This window comes from Oncorhynchus masou, chromosome 30, assembly GCF_036934945.1.
Source record: "Oncorhynchus masou masou isolate Uvic2021 chromosome 30, UVic_Omas_1.1, whole genome shotgun sequence".
Taxonomy (NCBI): Eukaryota; Metazoa; Chordata; class Actinopteri; order Salmoniformes; family Salmonidae; genus Oncorhynchus; species Oncorhynchus masou.
In genome coordinates, this window is record NC_088241.1 from 27565231 (window position 1) to 27586959 (window position 21729).

The 21729-nt window shown below is 45.1% G+C and overlaps 1 protein-coding gene across 15 annotated transcripts in view; it reads right to left on the reverse strand.

Annotated features, from left to right (window-relative positions):
• Positions 1-21729, reverse strand: part of LOC135522465 (plectin-like) — a 208850-nt gene that overhangs the window by 19556 nt on the left and 167565 nt on the right. For all 15 annotated transcript variants that reach the window (XM_064948747.1, XM_064948748.1, XM_064948759.1 and 12 more), the window contains 18 exons: positions 17480-17646; positions 11563-11678; positions 10934-11034; positions 10130-10249; positions 8217-8312; positions 7896-8023; positions 5268-5361; positions 4449-4603; positions 3885-4185; positions 3591-3668; positions 3260-3421; positions 2945-3049; positions 2612-2707; positions 2341-2466; positions 1864-2016; positions 1466-1623; positions 1086-1212; positions 139-322 (listed from right to left, as the gene is read on the reverse strand). In XM_064948747.1, the coding sequence (XP_064804819.1) occupies positions 139-322; positions 1086-1212; positions 1466-1623; positions 1864-2016; positions 2341-2466; positions 2612-2707; positions 2945-3049; positions 3260-3421; positions 3591-3668; positions 3885-4185; positions 4449-4603; positions 5268-5361; positions 7896-8023; positions 8217-8312; positions 10130-10249; positions 10934-11034; positions 11563-11678; positions 17480-17646 (2467 nt within the window). The remainder of the gene's footprint in view (positions 1-138; positions 323-1085; positions 1213-1465; positions 1624-1863; positions 2017-2340; positions 2467-2611; positions 2708-2944; positions 3050-3259; positions 3422-3590; positions 3669-3884; positions 4186-4448; positions 4604-5267; positions 5362-7895; positions 8024-8216; positions 8313-10129; positions 10250-10933; positions 11035-11562; positions 11679-17479; positions 17647-21729) is intronic.

Here is a 21729-nt window from a genome sequence, read left to right on the forward strand (position 1 = left end):
TGTTGCCTGTGTGAGCTATAGCCTAGTGTGACACACTCACCTTTGGTTTTAACCACTGGTCCTGAAAGGTGAATTTGACAGTTACCCAATGTTGCTGAACTGGTGTACAGTAACACGCCTTTCACCCCTGGAACTGACCTTTCTCCACAGAGCGCAGAAGGTTGTCGTAGTACTGTGTGGTCTTAGAGTAGTCGCCCTCGATCTGCATACGGTCGTGTGGACCAAACAGCTGAGAATCCTGACTGTCACGCATGAAGTCCTGATAGTGAAGCTCCAGGTTCCTCATTATCAGCCTGTACTCCTCCACCTTCATGGTCTTAAACTATAGAGGGAAGAGGGGGGGGGAGAGGGAGAAAGAAGAGAGTGAGAGGGAGGAGAGAGAGGAAGAAATAGGGTGAAAAGGAGAGAAGGAGAGGGAAGACAGAGAGAAGAAGAGGTAGGAGAGCAGGGGAAAGAGAGGGAGAGGTAGAATAAGGAGACGAGGGCTAAGTAAATAGTCCATCTAAGGCATGGGCATCTTTCGAAACCTCCTTGAGAGAGGAATCTATCAGAATTGCCGGTCAATTTGTCCCTGTCATTCTGTCCATGTACCCTGCCTTGTATCACAAGCTGTTTTAGGTGGTTACATGTTATAAAATCAAATCTACAACACAATCAAGGCTTTTAGTTGGTTTGTCACGTAATACAAACGCGTTGGTAGACACGGCTCCTTACTGTCGTAGCAGTATCAGAACTTTCCCCGACGATAATTCCATTTGGAAACCCATGAGGTTTTCTAACTTAATCAAACACTTGTCCATGTCTACATGGTCTGCTCTATAAATAACAGAGCTCGAGACTCGACTTCACCGTAAAGCAACAATGGTATGGGAAATCTCCCCATTCAATTCAGCACACTTACAGTAACACAAACAGGGTGACCACTCGACTCCCTTGATTGACTGTCTGTGCGGATCGCGTTTAACATAAAAGAGTACACGTCTAAACGTCAAACAGTTAACTAATGTCAAACTATTCTAATTACTATATATCTTTCTAAGATGTTGGTTTTAAGATAAACAAAAACACAGATGACTAGTGTTTACCATGGTGATGTTCCAGGAACGTATCTGTGTGATGTCTCTCGTCAGGTACTGCCAGGACAGCATGCTCTTCATGTCCACATGCATTCTCTGCCACAGGATCAGCATCGACTGGTGTCCAGAGTCCAGACTGGGGAAGGAGACAGAAGGAAGTGTTACTGTACTGTAAAACAAATATAACTAGGGCCCAGAGTTTGTTCGTGGCTAGGTTACGAAAAACCAGCCTGGTCCCAGATCTGTTTGTATCATCTTGCCAACTCCTATGGTCATTGTCAGGGAAGACAGCGCAAACAGATAAGGGACGTGGCAAAAAAACTAACAAAAAAACGGGCTCTGCGTGATCCATTGATGGAGAGCACTGTGTATTGATGTAAGAGTCTCACCTGGACACACTGTCCATCGCCTCCTTGTTGACAGGTGGAACCAGGAAGCAGACTGAAGGCACCACCGCCTCAATGCCTGAGTGGTTAAGGACCTTCCACTTGTTGGGCTGTGGGGAGTTGTTGATGAGAGCACACTCCTCACCCTTATGGACGGTGATCTGCACAGAGAGACAGAGTATATGAGACGTTACAGTCCATGGATAGATGGATGGATGGTGGAAGTCAAGACCAGCATGAATGAATGAATAAACCAGGAAGAATTAAAGAATGGGGGAAAAAAACCTAGTGATGAACGAAACAAGCAAATGAAAAGAAAGTCAACACCTCCTCTACATAGGTAGAGTGTTATTCCTACACCATATACCTTCAAAAGATGATGATAAAGATGATATGCTTACCTCCATCTGTTTGAAGTCACACACGGCCTGGATGGGCAGTTTACCCTTGATGGACTTGGTGGGGTTACGGGGCTTCAGCTGGATTATGGTCTTGGCTCTCTTGTTCAGGCCGGCCACGTGAGTCTTAAACTCATTCAGCTGCTCCTTCTCCTCCTGGCGAAGAAGGGAAATACTTCAAAATCTCCCGAAAAAGATGGAACAAAATGATAAGAGTTTCCTGGTTTGCTTTCTCTGCATTTGAGCTACTAAAGTTGTGCCTATGACGAGGCCCATATTCATGAAGTATCACAGAGAAAGAGTGCTGATCTAGGATCATGTAACCCCTTTCCATTCATTATATATAAAAAGCAGACCTGATTCTAGATCAGCAGTCCTACTCTTACGATTTATGAATATGGGTCCCAGAGCTAGGTGACCTCACATTTTATGTGAGCACAAGCATCCATACACAGTCCAACTGTGTCATAGGCTACGCACCATAGCATCCTGCAGCAGGTCCTCTAGTCGCGTGGCCGTAGTGGAGCGATCACAGCTGTACTTCTTCTTCATCATCTCCTGCATCTTCTTCATCCTCTCCTCAGCCTCTTTCACGTCCGAGAAGAACTGCGAAAAAGCACAAGTGGATAAGGGCATGTGTGTTAGAACAATCAATGAGAACATCAACAATTGTGTTTGGAACTATTACTCATGGAGCCATGCGGGTTTATGAGCCATTCTTTCATTTGAAAATTATTCTGAGCATCCAAACCTGGTAGTACGCTGTGTTCTCTTTGAGGTGAGCCTCGATGCAACAACACAGCTGTAGGATCCAGCTCCACTGAGTCTGCAGGGCTGCTGTGAAGGCCTGGAAATTAAAGGGGGACATCAAGAGTTGGGCAAAACAGGGTCGTGTTCATTAGGCACTAAGCGGGATAAAACAGACTGAAACACGGACGGACTACATGAACTTGTCCAATAAGACATGCTTGTTTCCAGTTGCAAAACAATCTACTACGGTATGCGGTTCTGTGTACTAATGCATACATCTAGGTGTACCCTGTTATTGCACATGGAGACCACTAGGGGGTAGTGCTGTGCTCACCTCCACTGTCTTCTTGCCGGGGTGGCCCTCCTTCAGCATCTTGTCTCCTGTGGCCTGGATGTCGTTGACCTTTTTCTCTCTCAGCTCCAGCTCACGCATCAGACCCTTCCGAATGAAGATGAGCTATCAATGAGCTATCAACAGCCTTACATTCAGATGAACACTACTCCAGAGTTTGGAAATACTGTATGATCTATTCAATCTTTTTCTATGCTTCAGAAAATGTGCATTTGAGCAACCAGGCTGTCTTAACAGCATTTCTGATATATTTGTCAAGTTATGTATATGGGTTTCTGGGTGGGCGGTTAGACCTACCGAGTAGTTGTCTTTCTTGGCAGTCATGTTGGTGTTGCGGTCGCTCCAGTCGTAGTTGACCTCCTCCTCCTCTTTGTCGTTGAGCCACATCAGCTCCTTGGTTGCCGCGCTGACGAACACATAGAGCGAGTCCAGGTTACGCAGACGAGACTTGGAGGAGTTCTGGGAGAGAGCGGTGAAAGAGGGAAGATACAGATTAAATGACAAACTGTATGTGTACATTTATGAGAATACAATTATTACTAATCCGGGTGGTAGTTGACCATAACAGCATCTTCACCCAAAAATATGACATTTAACCCAAAAGAATGCTTCTGAATAAAGATCTTACCAGCAGCTTGGCATACTGAAGGTCCAGTTTGCCCAGGTATTGACTGTATGTCCCCTTACTGACTGGGGATAGCTGGCTCTGAGGGACACAAGAGACACACAGGCAACATCAATGTAATGTCACAGTCAGATAGAGAGGATCTAGCACTTGAGGTTGGTAGCAAACGTATGCAATGTCTCCATTCCCTCGGATCAAATACAAAAGATATGGAAATATACGGAGAGTCTATGAAACAAAGTTATTATAACACCCCACTAAAACGTATTTCACCTTTGCCCCCTTAAGGTCTAGTACCTCGTCAGCCTTGGCCCGTTCGATCTTGGCGCGGAAGTCCTCCACGGTCTGGTGCAGGCCCCGGTGGCTGCCCAGCTGAGACTCCACGGTGGGCAGGTCCGAGCCCCACTCGGCCTCGTCAATCCGCTTCTGACTCTCCTCCACCCAGGTCAGCAGGTCCTGGGCATAGCGCAGGGTCACCTCGTCCATCTCAGGACGCGCCTTGGTGGAAGGCTGCTGGATGGACTGGATCATCTGCGACTTGAGGCGCAGGTTATAATCGGTGCGCAGGTTCACAAGACGCTCGTGAAGGCGGTATACCCTGTGGGAACGACACGCATTTATTCGACAGGTAAGTGTTCTGTCCTGTAACACATTTTCTTCGGTTGAATATGGTTACACAACAAGTTTAGGTTTCAATCATGACTAGAGGGGGAGGGGATATCATTTATCATTTAGAGAAAATGGTTTCTATCCTCACAAAGCAAACCGTTGTAATCGATCAGTGTATATAATAGAATAGAATCAAATAGAAAATAGATACTTTATTATCCATTTTGTGAGAAACTGACACGGCCAACACACCTGCGGTACATCTGCTCGGCCTGCAGGTGGCGGCCATCTTTGAGCAGCTGCACGTCGTTGAAGAGCAGGCGGATCATGCCGTCTGCCTTGTCTAGGTCCCGCTCCACCTCGGCAGTGTGCTGAGCCGGCTTCCCTGCACTCAGGAGACGGATGTCCTAGAGGGAGGAGGGCACAACAATATTAAATGTCATTAACCTATGAGCTTTCGAGAGACAGAAGGTAAAGGATTTCTATGGTTGACAGACAAGTAATGCTTCCTCCACTTGGAGGATTTCATGGCTTGTCAAAGTTGTTGGAGATAGTTAAGATCTTCCTTTTGTTCTGTGAGACTGTACTTATCCAGCACACCTCATGCTGTTGTATGACAGGAGAGGGAATTACCGTTCTGATTGGAGAATTTTCACTGGTGATGGCTGGACACATTGGCTTTGAATGACGTAGTAAACAGACAGCTAATGATTTTCTAACTGGAGCATATGACTCCAGTTAGAAAATCACTGGCCTATAGCAACTTTACATAATTGAGGACAATGGCTGTCCTTAGTTAGTCCCAGTCCCAGCCTCAGCCTCAGTCCCAGGCCCAGCCTCAGGCCCAGCCTCAGGCCCAGCCTCAGGCCCAGCCTCAGGCCCAGCCTCAGTCTCAGTCCCAGCCCCAGCCTCAGGCCCAGCCTCAGCCTCAGGCCCAGCCTCAGGCCCAGCCTCAGGCTCAGTCCCAGCCTCAGGCCCAGCCTCAGGCCCAGCCTCAGGCCCAGCCTCAGTCTCAGTCCCAGCCTCAGTCCCAGCCTCAGGCCCAGCCTCACTGTACAGTCCATGACTCACCGTCTGCAGCAGGGTCTCCAGCTGGTTGAGCTGCTCCTCACACACACCTGACTCCATCTGGACTTTACTGACAATCCTCTGTAGTCTCTCCAGCCTGAGGGAAGATCATTTTACCTTTATTTAACTTGGCAAGTCAGTTAAGAACAAATTCTTATTTTCAATGACGGCCTAGGAACAGTAGGTTAACGGCCTTGTTCAGGGGCAGAATGACAGATTTTTACTATGTCTGCTCGGAAATTCGATCCTGCAACCTTTTCGGTTACAGGTCCAACGCTCTAACCACTAGGCTACCTGCCGCCCCAGAAGAGGAGCATGAACACCGATCTGGACAAAACACTGACCTGGTATAGAATTTCACCTCTGTACAATGCTAAAAGTGAACGAATCAATAGAAAAACAAACAAACAAAAACGTTTTATGTATCAACTATCAAATATAACATATTCCTTGCTTGGCCACAGCTAAAACCGTCATTACATAGTAACACAATTACCCACAACAGCACAATCACTGAAAGTCCAGAACAAGACACTTACAGCCTCTTCGAATGCAGCAGGTACTCTACTCTATAAGGGTCCGTCACAAATGCCATACTCTTGTCCCTATGCTCTCCCTTCTAAAGTCCCAGGTAGAGAGGTGGCTCTTCTTAACACAGCCCCATCGCGTCATGCGAATTCTCTCCCGTCTTGGCAGGGACAACAAATTTCTGCTGCGCTTGTTCAGCCATTCCTCATCCCAGTTCATGAATAAGGCTGCCCAGATAGAGCACAGCCCAGTCTGATGAACTTCGTTGAAACTAGCAAACGAGAACTGCCCATTATACCGAACGTGGACCCAGCAAACAAGGCTGTCTCATGACAGTGGACCAGCCCATTTCGAGACGACTTGCAACACAACACCACTCCAGCCATCTGGCCTTATGATATTGATAATATTGGTATTTGATGTCTTCTGACAGGTAATCAGATCTGATTAAGTTACGAGAAGGCATTTTCTAAAAAATAAAAATCGCTCTGTACAAGACTTGGCCCCTGTGAACAGAGGATGTCTTTCTTTGCAATCCCTTCATTGCAGAGGGAAAACATGATTCAATCACAACATCTGGATATGGAGTCTCCGAAATAGGGGAGATGGGTAATATAATTACTGTGCGTTACTTAGCTTCAGATGTTGTTCTTGCAGCGGTTTAAACAGCACATGTAACTACAAGGAAATGGTCCGAGAAGAATTGGCTCGATAAGAATCCATCCGTCACTTTCTGTGGTTTTCATATGAATCATGAATCATCCGTAAGTTGCACTCATCAACAGTCTGATATTCTAAATCGACGCTCTGTGGCGCTACTTAAATCAAAGAAACTAGTGGAAACTTCCATCTAAAGTCAAAGACGCATGAAGTCATCCCCGAAGAGCTTAGAGAAATCAGGCAGGACAGTGTCCGAGCCCCTACGGCATCATAGATAGCAAACCTCGGGCGTGCCAATGGCATTACTGTTCCAGAGGAACTGACTGTCGACAAACCAGCCTAAACAAGGCCCCAGAGCAGTGCAACCAAGGAAAACTGGGTTTAATCGACTAATGGAGTTAGTTATCCAGGATTCTCTCACACAGACCAACGAATCAATGACCGGTCTTGTGTTGAACAATGACATATTCTTCCCATTTTGTAACATGAAGACCGATTATTTTCTAACAAAACAGGCAGAAACTAACTAAGGTCACTTGAAGAGAGTAGATATATACTAAACAAAAATATAAATGCAACAAGCAACAGTTCAATTGATTTTACTGAGTTACAGTTCATATGAGGAAATCAGTCAATTGAAATAATAAATCCATTAGGCCCTAATCTATGGATTTCACATGACTGAGAGTACAGATACGCATCAGTTGGTCACAGATACCTTACAAAGGGCCTTAGGATCTCGTCATGATATTTTTGTGCATTCAAACTGCCATCGCTAAAATGCAATTGTGTTCGTCGTCCGCAGCTTATGCCTGCCCACACCATAACCCCAACACCCCCATGGGGCACTCTGTTCACAACGTTGATATCAGAAAACCGCTCGCCCACACGACGCCATACACGTGGTCTGCGGTTCTGAGGCCGGTAGGACGCCAAATTCTCTAAAATTACGTTGGAGGCGGCTTATGATAAAGAAAAGAACATTGAATTCTCTGGCAACATTCATTAATTCGTGAAGTCAGCATACCAATTGCACACTCCCTCAAAACTTAAGACATCTGTGGTATTGAGATTTGTGACAAAAACTGCACATTTTAGAGTGCCATTTTATTGTCCCCAGCACAAGGTGCACCTGTGTAATGATCATGGCATTTAATCAGATTCGTAATATACCACACCTGTCAGGTGGATGGGTTATCTTGGCATCCCCACTAACAGGGATATAAACTAATTTGTGCACATTTGAGATAAATACACTTTGTGTGCATATGGAACTTTTCTGGGATCTTTCATTTCAGCTCATGAAACATGGCACCAAGACTTTATATGCTGCGTTTATATTTTTTGTTCAGTGTAGATCCAGATGAGGATTGATGGAATAGTGGAATTTGTGGAAGAATATGGCCAGACATTGATATCCACCACACAGCTTTACTCACTCACCTCTCAAACTCTATCCTGAGCAGTCGTTCTCTCTCTAGGATGGACACGTGCAGACGGCCCCATTCCTTCTCCACATCAATGGGATGGTAGCCTGGAGGGACCTTGACCTGACCAGCATGCACTGCACTCTGTAGAGGGGGTGGTGTAAAATAATAAGTGTTATATATCTATATCAATCTGTCAAAAAACTGACTAGAGTATACTGGAATGGGATCCAATAGAGTCGAGTACAATTGAATACAATAGAATAGAATTAATCGAATAGACTAGAATGCAAACAGAATAGAAAATAATAGAATAGAAGCTTTGTGCATGGCTAACCTCAAAGGACTGGTAGATGAGTTTGGAACGGTGCTTGTCGGCCTCCTTTGCAGGCAGTTCTGTCTCTTTGAACTTCAAGAACTGACGCCACAGGATCTGAAAGAGAGAGACAGAATGAAGGAGAACATTTTCCTAGCGTTCTCAAACGAACGGTCACAAGGGGGACATTTTTGTATATATATATATATAAAAAAAAGAATGTGCAGTGAAATGCGTTGTTTTACAGGGTCGGCTATAGTAGTACGGCATCCCTGGAGCTAATTAGTGTTAAGTGCCTTGCTCAAGGACACGTCAGCAGATTTTTCACATTGTCGGCTCAGGTATTCAAACCAGCGACCTTTCGGGTTCCTGGCCCAACGCTCTAACCGCAAGGCAACCTACCTTACTAGCTAGTGAATCAATCCATCCTACTCTTGCTTCCTAAACAGGGTTGAGGACAATTCTATTTCAAGACACTCCATTCAGAAAGTAAACCGAAATTCCATTTGGAATGGAATTGACCCCAACCACGACAGCAGTACAAACTACTTCCATTGAATCTAGTCTAGGTGATGATTCTGATTTGCTAAAGCGGTGAAGTGTAAAACGACAGCTCTTGATGAGTTAGTTGACATGTTTACATGCTCACAGTGGGAGTTACTTGAGGACGGATTGTAAACCTTGTAGCTTTATAACATGTTCCAATGTCCTTAATTCACACACATACACACAGAGCGTGACCTTTTCAATTGGCCATTCAAAAAATGGGATTATCTAAATCCAATATGGTACTGGATCACTAAAGTGGTTAACCCCGATTATTTTGACACCTTCCCAAACAAAGCCGCACGCTAGCAAAGATAAGGGCTGTTGAAAAGAATACATAGAAAAGTCAGATGCCTTTATTAGAAGACACAGATGGCGTATAAACACAAATAGAAACAAATAGGAGACTTCTCGAGATACTGCTTATGCCTGTATTTTGGGAACCATTTTCTCGGAAAAGAGATCTTGGAACTAGACTACCTTGAAGCACAATATACCCAGCCTTGTACCGCTCATTCTGATCATGCCATTACATCGGATGAAAAGGAGGTGTTCGAGTTGATAAAGGAAATTTGACACAGAAGGGAGTCCTCCTCTGTTTTACTGTACAATTCCTGTGTAAGTACTGTACAAGATTTGGAAACAGATTACAGCAACTGATAGGTTTGTGAATGTTATATACATTATCCAATAGGAGAACTTAGCTGACCGAGCCTTTATCTGACAGTCCCTTTTTGTCTCCACAGAGGAAGTTGCAGTCACGCAAACGTTTTACGACTCAGAGCTAGCCAGGGAATGGGGAGGGGCAGTACGGAAGATTCCACTGAGGTTGAGGTAGAATAATGTTTGCCTTCGGGTCTGCTTTTCTCAGCTCCAGCGCCATCCACCCAGATGTCACACGATGCCCGCAATCTCTAGGCTGGACACACGCTGTAAGTGCTCCGTTTGATGTGGTATCGAATGGCAGAGCTACCCGCTTGGTCATAATGGCTTAACTATTTAACGGCCACGCGTCTCAGGAGTGCGTGGCTTCTGTTGATGCATGTGCGCATACAAATCAGTAAGAGCTCAGAGAAGCGAATCTCCAGAACGATTTGATCATGTAAGGCATCTCTGAATAGGCTTATGGTAACCAAAAATAAATGAAGTTGTGTGTGTGGAGAAATGTAATAAACATAATTCACAGCAATAAAAATAAATAAAAAAAATAAATAAATGCCTTAGCTACAGACCCCGATATATAGACACAGAAACACATACAGTATATTCAGTATCCAAGCTCCAGTATACATATGTCTAGTAATAGTACTTTATACGACCAGCAGCAAGTAGCATTCCAATCCCACTCACAACAGCGCTACTAGTAACTGTCCAGGTAGGAGACTCACCTCTATCTCCTCATAGCTGCCTGGGAACCTCCTCTCGCCGAAGATAACGACATGGTGGCTTATCCACTGTCGAATGATAGTGACCAGCTCATAGTACTCCGTCCAGCGCAGCTCCAGCTCCTGTAACACAGACACAGCAGAAAACAGCAAACAGGGTTTAATAACAGGGTTTAACAACAGACAGCAAGAGCCTTCTCCTGGAGAGCCATGATAACTCGCCTGCTCACACACCACACTCACTCAATTAGGTGTCAACAAGAGAGAGAGAGAAAGTATGTTTATGTGCAATAAACAAAGGTTCCCTCCTTTACTCACTTTCATTATGTGTTTAGTTATCATTGGAGAACAAATGGCACACTAAAATCTGTTTTGGCAATACACCATTTTGCTTTTCCAACATGGCTCTTCTGTGTGCTGGGATCATGCTGTGGTGTGAGAGGGTGTTTATTGGGTAGAAGGTTCTTTGAGGTAAACACAGAAGGTTACCGATCACAGGATTTCCTCTGTGGTTCCAAATTGAAGCTACCCTGGACGTCAGTGTTTTAAACAAAACAAATGACATGTTCTGACTGACTGTCACGAGCCTGTGTTTTATCGGGGGGGGGGGGGGGGGCCTCGGAATTCCCCCTCACTGAAAGTAGGATTGAATGCAATAACAGTGGCTTAGCGTGCCCATTTTTGAATGTATCAATCTGAGTCTCGGACATAAGATATGTCCAGTTTGTGAGTATATCAGGTTTAGGGACGTCTCGTAGAAAATAATTGAAGTGATCAGAGATCAGCAGTGGTCAGAAATACACTCACGTTAGCCTGGACACCATCCTGGACATCCCGGGGCATGGCATCATACAGGGACGACACGTAGGTGATGATGGACTTCTCATCGGGGTGCGGCACGTCAACATCTGGGAAAATAATTGTGTTTATAGATTTCTTTTCACAGCAAAAGAGGAATGGAGACTCTGCAAATACCAAAAACGGAATTAAGTACTTTGAGGTTCATTGAATAACAAAAAGTTCAGTGTACCCAGTCATTATTTGGTATGTGAAGATGAGTGTAAACATTAGTTATACACTTAGATCATGTTCATGGTGGATTTGGAGAAGGGGGGGCGGGGGGGGTATGGATTATATTTCCAAGCTCTTCGTGTTCCATCTGGAGTCTCTCACCCCTGACTCTTCTTCCGTGAAATATCAAAAGTACAAAGCTAGGTGGTACGTGGGCGGAGAACTTGCGGTGCATTCGCTAGGAACAGAACAGAAGCAAACCACGAAAATGGGGAGGGAATTTGCCGAATAGAAACTATTGTTTGCGTTGGAAGAAAACGTTTTCCGTTGCGAAACATTTTGATACCGTGTGCACTTGTGATTCCACCCCTGGTGCGGAGGTCAGCCATCGTCACATGTACTGGATGATCTCTGTGCGGTCTTACCCTCTGGATCCAACAGGCGTGTCACGCCCAGGTCTGTCTCTGCCACGTTGAAGGCGTACTCCAGGTTCTGCACGTTGGTCTGGCGGTACACCTTACTCATGTCAATGAGTCTAGGCCTGGGGAGACAGAACCATGGGACATTGGTCAAGATTGGTGTAAAGGCAGTGTAGGCAGTTGAGGAGGGTATAAGGACTGGCCAGGCAGATACTGATAATTCATACCTACATATCACTTGTCCTAAAAAAAAATTTTTTTTAAATGGCACGTCTGTATGTCATAAATCTGCAGTGAACACCTGCCTCCCCTGAGGTGCTTGGCATCTATATATGAACGGAATGTTACATGGGGCTGCAGCAGACAACCAGGGCAGACATATTTCAAATTAGATAAACACCTACACTTGCTCCCCGTTACAATCATCTGCACCACAGAGAGGATAGTAAAGTGAACAGAAAATACCCATAAAGGAAACATTCAAATCATGCTGTTACTAAAATTCTAATCTTAACCAATTGAAACATAACATTTAACAAAAAAAAAAAAAAATCGGTAACAAAAATCCCTCTAATTAATTTTTTATTGCATCCATTAAGTAAAAATGTCACCGTAAAGAGCTCATTCTATATTTTATGGCACAATATACTCATTTTCTCTTTACAATACCATCACATTATTCTGATATACTCTGAAGGTAAAGCCCAAGACAAATAAGAGAGAAGCTTAGAGCAGATCCGTACAGCGATTTGACGTGATAGTTGGAGCGGACAGCGTAGTAGTCCCCAGGGCTTGGGGCTGATTCCAGGCACCGCACCTCCCTAAGAGAGAGCTGCTTCCGTGGCCTGGGGGGCCTCCCTTCTACCCTACTGGGGCTGACCAGCCTCCCCTCTCCTCCCTGGAGGCTGTGAGGGCTCCAGTCATGTCCCAGCCCTGTCCCCTGGCCCAGCTCATGGTCCCCTGAGTGGGAGTCGCAGCTGGAGTGGGCCACTGAGCTGTGGGAGCCCTGGCCTGAGTCGCAGGAGGAGCCTTCTGAGAGGATATCGTCACACTGCATGACCACACGGTCTTCCAATGAGCTGACCAAGCCCGTGACCCTGCTGGACGACCTGCCAGTCCTCTTCCTGGACTTCAAGGACAGCTTCCTCTTCAGATTCGACATCATGGTGCCTTCTGGGAGTTGTAGTCTCCCCAAAACGGAGTGCTAGCTGGCTAGATGTTTCGTACTCTTCCAGTGGCAAGTGAAAAACGTTGCACTTAACAGTGAGCTTCCAATTCCAAAAGGCTTGCTGCTCCAATCATTTTAACCAGCTTCCTTGTGATGGTTTGGCGTTTGCTCAGGAGACAGCCGGGTCCAAGTCTGCAGAATGTACAGGTTTAATCCCACCCGAGCACTGACGTCTTCAAAAAGACACAGTCTTCATGTTGAGGTTACAACGAGTGCTCAACCCTCTCCGTGAGACAAGAAACATCTCGGTACCACTAGGAGACTAACTGCTGTCATCCCCTCCTGACCTGACCTCCCAACCTCAGCCCTGTCTGTCCAAAACAGCTCCCCCGATATCAACTGTAACTTTCACCAGTCCAATGTAAGGTCCTTAGTTCCCAGGGTGACAGCAACATTCAATCGTCCAAATAAGTGTCGACTTGTAGTCTGTGCAAAAAGTAACTCTGCAGTGTTTGCCGTTTGAGGAGGAGTGTTACAGTGACACACCTCTCACCTTATGAAAATCAGCTAGTAGACTGCCTTAGGTGACACTCACAACTTAAAAAGTGTTCTCTCTCTATCTCTCTCTCGCTCTCTGTTGGAGAGAGCAGGGTGTAGCTCAACTTTGCAGGTACACGCACAGCTTTGATTGAACCTGCCCTGTGGGCCTCTCTTTCTTCCTTCCTTTAGTGCCACACCTTGCTGGGTATTTACCCAGATTTCCCTCATCACATGCCCCTCTTTCAGTCGCTCTCATAATTCATTCAGACTCCCTGGGGATGTGCAGGGTGCTGCTTTCATTACATGTTATGTGCTGGAAAACACTATTATTTACAGATAATGTGGCTGTCTCTGTGACTTTTTAGGCCTCCGCCTAAACTTTGAGAGACCACAGACATGTCTCCACTCATCCGCTCTCATATTCATGTCTACATGTAACTGTTTGCTTCAACAGTGACTAAAGCAGCTCCGAGGCCATTGTAATACTAACAGAAGGACTGAGAACTCATCTAGTCACTCTAGTCCAGGGCTCCCTATTTATTTTTTTACCTTTATTTAACTAGGCAAGTCAGTTAACAATAAATTCTTATTTTCAATGATGGCCTAGGAACAGTGGGTTAACTGCCTGTTCAGGGGCAGAACAACAGCTTTGTACCTTGTCAGCTCGGGGATATGAACTTGCAACCTTTCGGTTACTAGTCCAACGCTCTAACTACTAGGCTACCCTGCCGCAGCCTATGAAAGGATAAGTAAACAAACCCATCTTTTCCAATTCTATACCACCCAGGTGCCTCAGACAGCACCCTCTCCACCTGAACGTATATTAGTGAGTCTAATAACAGCATACACAGTAAGTGCTCAAATCAGTGCTAGTACCTGTATCCATCTGACACAACACCCACCTGTGGTATTTCAAGCCCAGGGCAATGACAAGTTCAAAGGAATGTCTTATTAGAGCTGCCTGAAACCTGTACGATCAGGTACGGCCAGGAGAGGAGATTGAACAACTACAGAGTTAGAATAAAAATTGAATTTACCTCAGGACTAGTCAGAACTGAGAAATAAACACTAAGTGGACACACAAACCTATTTTTTAAGACATGGAAAACGTTTCTCTCTTTTGTTGAAACTAGTGTCTGATTGATTTATGTACCTGATAGTTTACATTTGTACTAGATATACACTACGTTACCAAAATTATGTGGACACTTGCTCGTCAGACAGCTCATTCCAAAATCATGGACATTAATATGGAGTTGGTCCCCCCTTTGCTGCTATAACAGCCCCCACTCTTCTGGGAAGGCTTTCCACTAGATTATGGAACATGGGGACTGCTGTGGGGACTTGCTTCCATTCAGTCACAAGACCATTAGTGAGGTCAGGCACTGATGTTGGGCGATTAGGCCTGGCTCACAGTATGTGTTCCAATTCATCCCAGAGGTGTTCGATGGGATTGAGGTCAGGGCCCTGTGCAGGCCAGCCAAATTCCTCCACACCGATTGACAAACCATTTCTGTATGTACCTCGCTTTGTGTACGGTGGTATTGTCATGCTGAAACAGGAAGGGGACTTCCCCAAAATGTTGCCACAAAGTTGGAAGCACAAAATCGTCTAGAATGTCATTGTATGCTGTAGCATTAACATTTCCCTTCACTGAAACTAAGGGGCCTAGCCCGAACCATGAAAAACAGCCCCAGACCATTATGCCTCCTCCACCAAACTTTACAGTTGGTACTATGCATTGGGGCAGGTAGCGTTCTCCTGGCATCCGCCAAACACAGATTTGTCCGTCGGACTGCCAGATGGTGAAGCGTGATTCATCACTCCAAAGAACGCATTTCCACTGTTCCAGAGTGCAATGGCGGCGAGCTTTACACCCCTCCAGCGGTGTAAAGCTTTACACCTCTCCAGTCGATGCTTGGCATTGTGCATGGTGATCTTAGGCTTGTGTGCGGCTGCTCGGGCCATGGAAAACCATTTTATGACGGTCCTGACGAACAGTTCTTGGGCATATGTTGCTTCCAGAGGCCGTTTGGAACTTGGTAGTAAGTGTTGAAACCGAGGACAGGCGATTTGTACATGCTACACGCTTTAGCACCCCGCGATCCCGTTCTGTGAGCTTGTGTGGCCTACCACTTCACAGCTGCGCCGTTGTTGCTCCTAGACATTTCCACTTCAGAATAAAAACACTTACAATTGACCGGAGCAGATCCAGCAGGGCAGAAATTTGACGAACTGACTTGGAAAGGTGTCATCCTATGACGGTACCAGGTTGAGAGTCACTGAGCTCTACTACTGCCAATGTTTGTCTATGGAGATTGCATGATGGTGTGCTCGATTTTATACACCTATCAGCAACGGGTGTGACTGAAATATCCAAATTCACTAATTTGACGAGGTGTCCACATACTTTTGTAGATGTACAGTTGAAGTCGGAAGTTTACATACACCTTAGCCAAATACACATAGTTTTTCACAATTCCTGACATTTAATCCTAGTAAAAATTCCGTCTTAGGTCAGTTAGGATAACCACTTTATTTTAAGAATGTGAAATGTCAGAATAATAGCAGAGAGAATGAATTATTTTTTTGTTATTTCTTTGTTCACATTCCCAGTGAATTTTGGCCCATTCCTCCTGACAGAGCTGGTGTACCTGAGTCAAGTTTGTAGGCTTCCTTGCTCGCACACGCTTTTTCAGTTCTGCCCACAAATTTATGGGACTGAGGTCAGGGCTTTAAGCCATTTTGCAACAACATCTGAAGTATGCTTGTGGTCATTGTTCATTTGGAAGACCCATTTGCAACCAAGCATTAACATTCTGATCGATGTCTTGAGATGTTGCTTCAATATATCCACATAACTTTCCTCCTCATGATGCCATCTATTTTGTGAAGTGCACCAGTCCCTCCTGCAGCAAAGCACCCCCACAACATGATGCTTCCACCCCCGTGCTTCACGGTTGGGATGGTATTCTTCGGCTTGCAAGCCTCCCCCTTTTTCCTTCACACATAACGATGGTCATTATGGCCAAATCATCTTCATCTCTAGGAGACAGAACGCGTCTCCTTCCTGAGCGGCATGGCGGCTGCGTGGTCCCATGGTGCTTATACATACTATTGTTTGTACATATGAACGTGGTACCTTCAGGTGCTTGGAAATTGCTCCCAAGGATGAACCAGACTTGTGGAGGTCTACACATTTTTTCTGATGCCTTATAAAGCCATGACATAATTTTCTGGAATTATCCAAGCTGTTTAAAGGCACAGTCAACTTAGTGTATGTAAACTTCTGACCCACTGGAATTGTGATACAGTGAATTATAAGTTAAATAATCTGTCTGTAAACAATTGTTGTAACAATTACATGTGTTATGCACAAAGTAGATGACATAACCGACTTGCCAAAACTATAGTTTGTTTAACAAAAAATTTGTAGAGTGGTTGAAAAACAAATATTAATGACTCCAACCTAAGTGTAGGTAAACTTCCGACTTCAACTGTAGTGTATATTAAATATGATGTGAACATCAATACGAGGATACAAATATATATTTTTTAAATAAAATAAATATTGCCTGGGGAGGGATTTGGACACATGTATAAGAGAAAAATACCACTATGAATTACTGGTAATTTAGATACTAATGGTCAAGCAGCTAGCGATTTATATTGTACATTTGAAGCAGCTCTTCTACCAGGCACACCTACCAATGATTGTACCTATATATTACCTGTATGACCTTGTGATAAAAATAATAATAATTTGAAGGACTAGTCAGAAAAAGCATGGCACACACTACCATTTGACAATATGTCCCATTCCTACCCCATCTGCTTCACATCAAATAAAACATAAGTGTGATGTATCATGACAACCCCGTTGCATATAGCTTAGCACTACCGGAGACACTAGGACAAGACATATTAACACCCAATAGTGTCACTGTACCCACTCATGTTACTACTGTGGGTAATAACATGAGTGGGTACAGTCTACAGAGGGGTGCATTTGGGGTACTATCTTTGGGGTTAATCTCACCTTTAAGAATAAACCTGAAATGGCTGGAGGTGAGGCTACATTTGAGGAGACAGCGGGGCTTACGTGTAACATTCTGATGTTCCAATCCAAAGATGGTGGTCACGGGAATCGATACCCAGTATCCTGGCATTACAAGCAGCATGGTTCTACCAACTGACCCACAGAGGACCACTTACTGGTGTTTGTGGATGACGGCGCTGAAGAGCTTGCCGTCCCTCCAGCTGGTGGTGAAGTTGTCACAGCGGATGCCCTGGTAGCCCTCCACCATGCTCTGGGACCACATCAGCAGCTTCTCCTTGGCCGTCATGTTGTCTGACTGGCCATTCACCTGGATGTCCGAGATCTAACGGGGAGGATAGATACCGGGGTTAGACGGGGGAGGATAGACACCGGGGTTAGACCGGGGAGGATAGACACCGGGGTTAGACAGGGGAGGATAGTTACCGGGGGAAGACCGGGGAGGATAGACACCGGGGTTAGACGGGGGAGGATAGTCACAGGGGTTAGACTGGGGAGGATAGACACCGGGGTTAGACTGGGGAGGATAGACACCGGGGTAAGACTGGGGAGGATAGATACCGGGGTTAGACGGGGGAGGATAGACACCGGGGTTAGACGGGGGAGGATAGATACCGGGGTTAGACGGGGGAGGATAGACACCGGGGTTAGACGGAGGAGGATAGACACCGGGGTTAGACGGGGGAGGATAGACACCGGGGTTAGACGGAGGAGGATAGACACCGGGGTTAGACCGGGGAGGATAGACACCGGGGTTAGACAGGGGAGGATAGTTACCGGGGAAGACCGGGGAGGATAGACACCGGGGTTAGACGGGGAGGATAGACACAGGGGTTAGACGGGGAGGATAGACACCGGGTTTAGACGGGGAGGATAGACACCGGGGTTAGACGGGGAGGATAGATACCGGGGTTAGACGGGGGAGGATAGACACCGGGGTTAGACGGGGGAGGATAGACACCGGGGTTTGACCGGAGAGGATAGACACCGGGGTTAGACGGGGGAGGATAGACACAGGGGTTAGACGGGGGAGGATAGACACCGGGGTTAGACGGGGAGGATAGATACCGGGGTTAGACGGGGAGGATAGACACCGGGGTTAGACGGGGGAGGATAGACACCGGGGTTAGACGGGGGAGGATAGACACCGGGGTTAGACGGGGGAGGATAGACACCGGGGTTAGACGGGGAGGATAGACACCGGGGTTAGACGGGGGAGGATAGACACCGGGGTTAGACGGGGGAGGATAAATACCGGGGTTAGACGGGGGAGGATAGACACCGGGGTTAGACGGGGGAGGATAGACACCGGGGTTAGACGGGGGAGGATAGACACCGGGGTTAGACGGGGGAGGATAGACACCGGGGTTAGACAGGGGAGGATAGACACCGGGGTTAGACGGGGGAGGAGGCCACACGCTACCAGGGTTGGGGTCAATTCCATTTAAATTGGGTCAATACAGGACGTTAACTCCAATTGGATGAAAACACCTCCTCAATGACAAGATTTGGAATAGAAAATGGAATTTCAGTTGACTTCCTGGATTGAATGAATTGATATGGAATTGACCCCAACCCTGCTTGTCATGGTGGCAGAGGGAGATAGATGATATCTTTATTGTTTCAAACTATTTGAGAAAATTGATTATGCATTGTAATGGATGGAGTTTGATTCAATCATATGATATTCTGATTCAATATGAATCAGGTTTGTCTACCTCAATGATCTGTGGTGGAAAACAAGAAAAAACATTGTTTTTCAGCCAGGGGAGGCAACTCGGTCATCAATAGTACATACAGTGCCTTGCGAAAGTATTCGGCCCCCTTGAACTTTGCGACCTTTTGCCACATTTCAGGCTTCAAACATAAAGATATAAAACTGTATTTTTTTGTGAAGAATCAACAACAAGTGGGACACAATCATGAAGTGAAACGACATTTATTGGATATTTCAAAAAAATGTAACAAATCAAAAACTTAAAAATTGGGCGTGCAAAATTGTTCAGCCCCTTTACTTTCAGTGCAGCAAACTCTCTCCAGAAGTTCAGTGAGGATCTCTGAATGATCCAATGTTGACCTAAATGACTAATGATGATAAATACAATCCACCTGTGTGTAATCAAGTCTCCGTATAAATGCACCTGCACTGTGAAAATTGAACTTTTTGGCAACAATGCAAAACGTTATGTTTGGCGTAAAAGCAACACAGCCCATAACCCTGAGCACACCATCCCCACTGTCAAACATGGTGGTGGCAGCATCATGGTTTGGGCCTGCTTTTCTTCAGCAGGGACAGGGAAGATGGTTTCAATTGATGGGAAGATGGATGGAGCCAAATACAGGACCATTCTGGAAGAAAACCTGATGGAGTCTGCAAAAGACCTGAGACTGGGACGGAGATTTGTCTTCCAACAAGACAATGATCCAAAACATAAAGCAAAATCTACAATGGAATGGTTCAAAAATAAACATATCCAGGTGTTAGAATGGCCAAGTCAAAGTCCAGACCTGAATCCAATCGAGAATCTGTGGAAAGAACTGAAAACTGCTGTTCACAAATGCTCTCCATCCAACCTCACTGAGCTCGAGCTGTTTTGCAAGGAGGAATGGGAAAAAATTTCAGTCTTTCGATGTGCAAAACTGATAGAGACATACCCCAAGCGACAGCTGTAATCGCAGCAAAAGGTGGCGCTACAAAGTATTAACTTGAGGGGGCTGAATAATTTTGCACGCCCAATTTTTCCGTTTTTGATTTGTTAAAAAAGTTTGAAATATCCAATAAATGTCGTTCCACTTCATGATTGTGTCCCACTTGTTGTTGATTCTTCACAAAAAAAATACAGTTTTATATCTTTATGAAGCCTGAAATGTGGCAAAAGGTCGCAAAGTTCAAGGGGGCCGAATACTTTCGCAAGGCACTGTATGTGACATCAAAGGGAACCGCCAACTAGATCACAATTCCTAGGTCATTGAATAGGTGGGAGGGATGTCCGGCGGAGACTGCTCCTGCTTTGGGTCTCAAGGCACAACTTAAGCACTATCTGGTCCAGTGCGGGAACACACACCATTGGCTAATGTGGCAGGACTTTATTTGGGCTGGAATGGAAATTAAATGAGTCACAGTCACCAGAGGCTCAGAGGGTACTCTCTGTTCTTGCTAAAAGACCGCTCATTTACCAAATTCTCTGCCGACTGGTCTCTTTCTGTAGTCGGTGTGTGTGGGTATACTGTAAGTGTGTGTGTGTGTTCTCCTCGGGATCCAATCCACCCTCGATGGCCCCACCCTAAACCTCACCCCTCTGAAGAAGAGGAGAATTCCTATGATGACTCACCAGGCACCGGCCCTGCTGGGTTTTCTCCTTCTGAGAGAGAAATGGGAGATACCCCTCTCTATCCAACGCAGTACATGGAGTACAGTAAACCAATGTAAAACAACAACTTGAAGTTGAACTGATGTCTGTGCCCAGTGGGTATACTCTATAGCAGTCTTAGTTAGGTATCAGACCTGTTTTCAAATACTATTTGAAATAATTTATAATACTTTAGCTAGGCTTGATTGAGATTACCTGGCTTAATGGAACCAATAGTCAATGCTACCTTGGAGAATAGTTTGCAGGACACAATGTTATTTTAGTTCCTCTGCCTTCATCAGCACATGGGTCCTAAAGAGACCTGGGTTCAAATACTATTTGACATCTTTCAAATACTTTTCATGTTTCCTTAAGCCTTCCTGGAGTGCCAGTTGGGCAGGGTTTGACTATTGTATTGGTTCCACTATGCCAGGCAAACTCAAATCAAGCCTAGCTAAATGATTTGAAATGATTATTGAAATTGTGCAGTAAGACTGGTGTAGAGTATACCCACTGGGCACAGAAGTCAGTTCAACTTCTAGTATCTCACCATGTCATTTGATTATGGTTGAAAGTTGTGAGAAGAATAAAAGCAGTGGTGTGAAGCACTTAAGTAAAACTATTTTAACGTACTACTTAAGTCGTTTTGGGGGGTATCTGTACTTTACTTTATTATTAATATTTTTGGGCAACTTTCACTTCACTACATTCCTAAAGAAAATATTGTACTTTTTACTTCCTACATTTTCCCTGACAACCAAAAGCACACATTTTGAATGCTTAGCAGGCCAGGAAAATATTAAAAGAAAGAAGATTTTGCAGTCTGCTTTGCTTAATATAAGGGATTTTAAATGACTTACTTTTACTTTTGATACTTAAGTATATTTTAGCAATTACATTTACTTTTGATACTTAAATTTAAAACCAAATACTTTTAGACTTTTATTCAAGTAGTATTTTACCGGCTGACTTTCACTTTTATTTGAGTAACTTTATATTAAGGTATCTATACTTTTCTTCAAGTATGACAATTGGGTACTTTTTCCACCTCTGTTCAA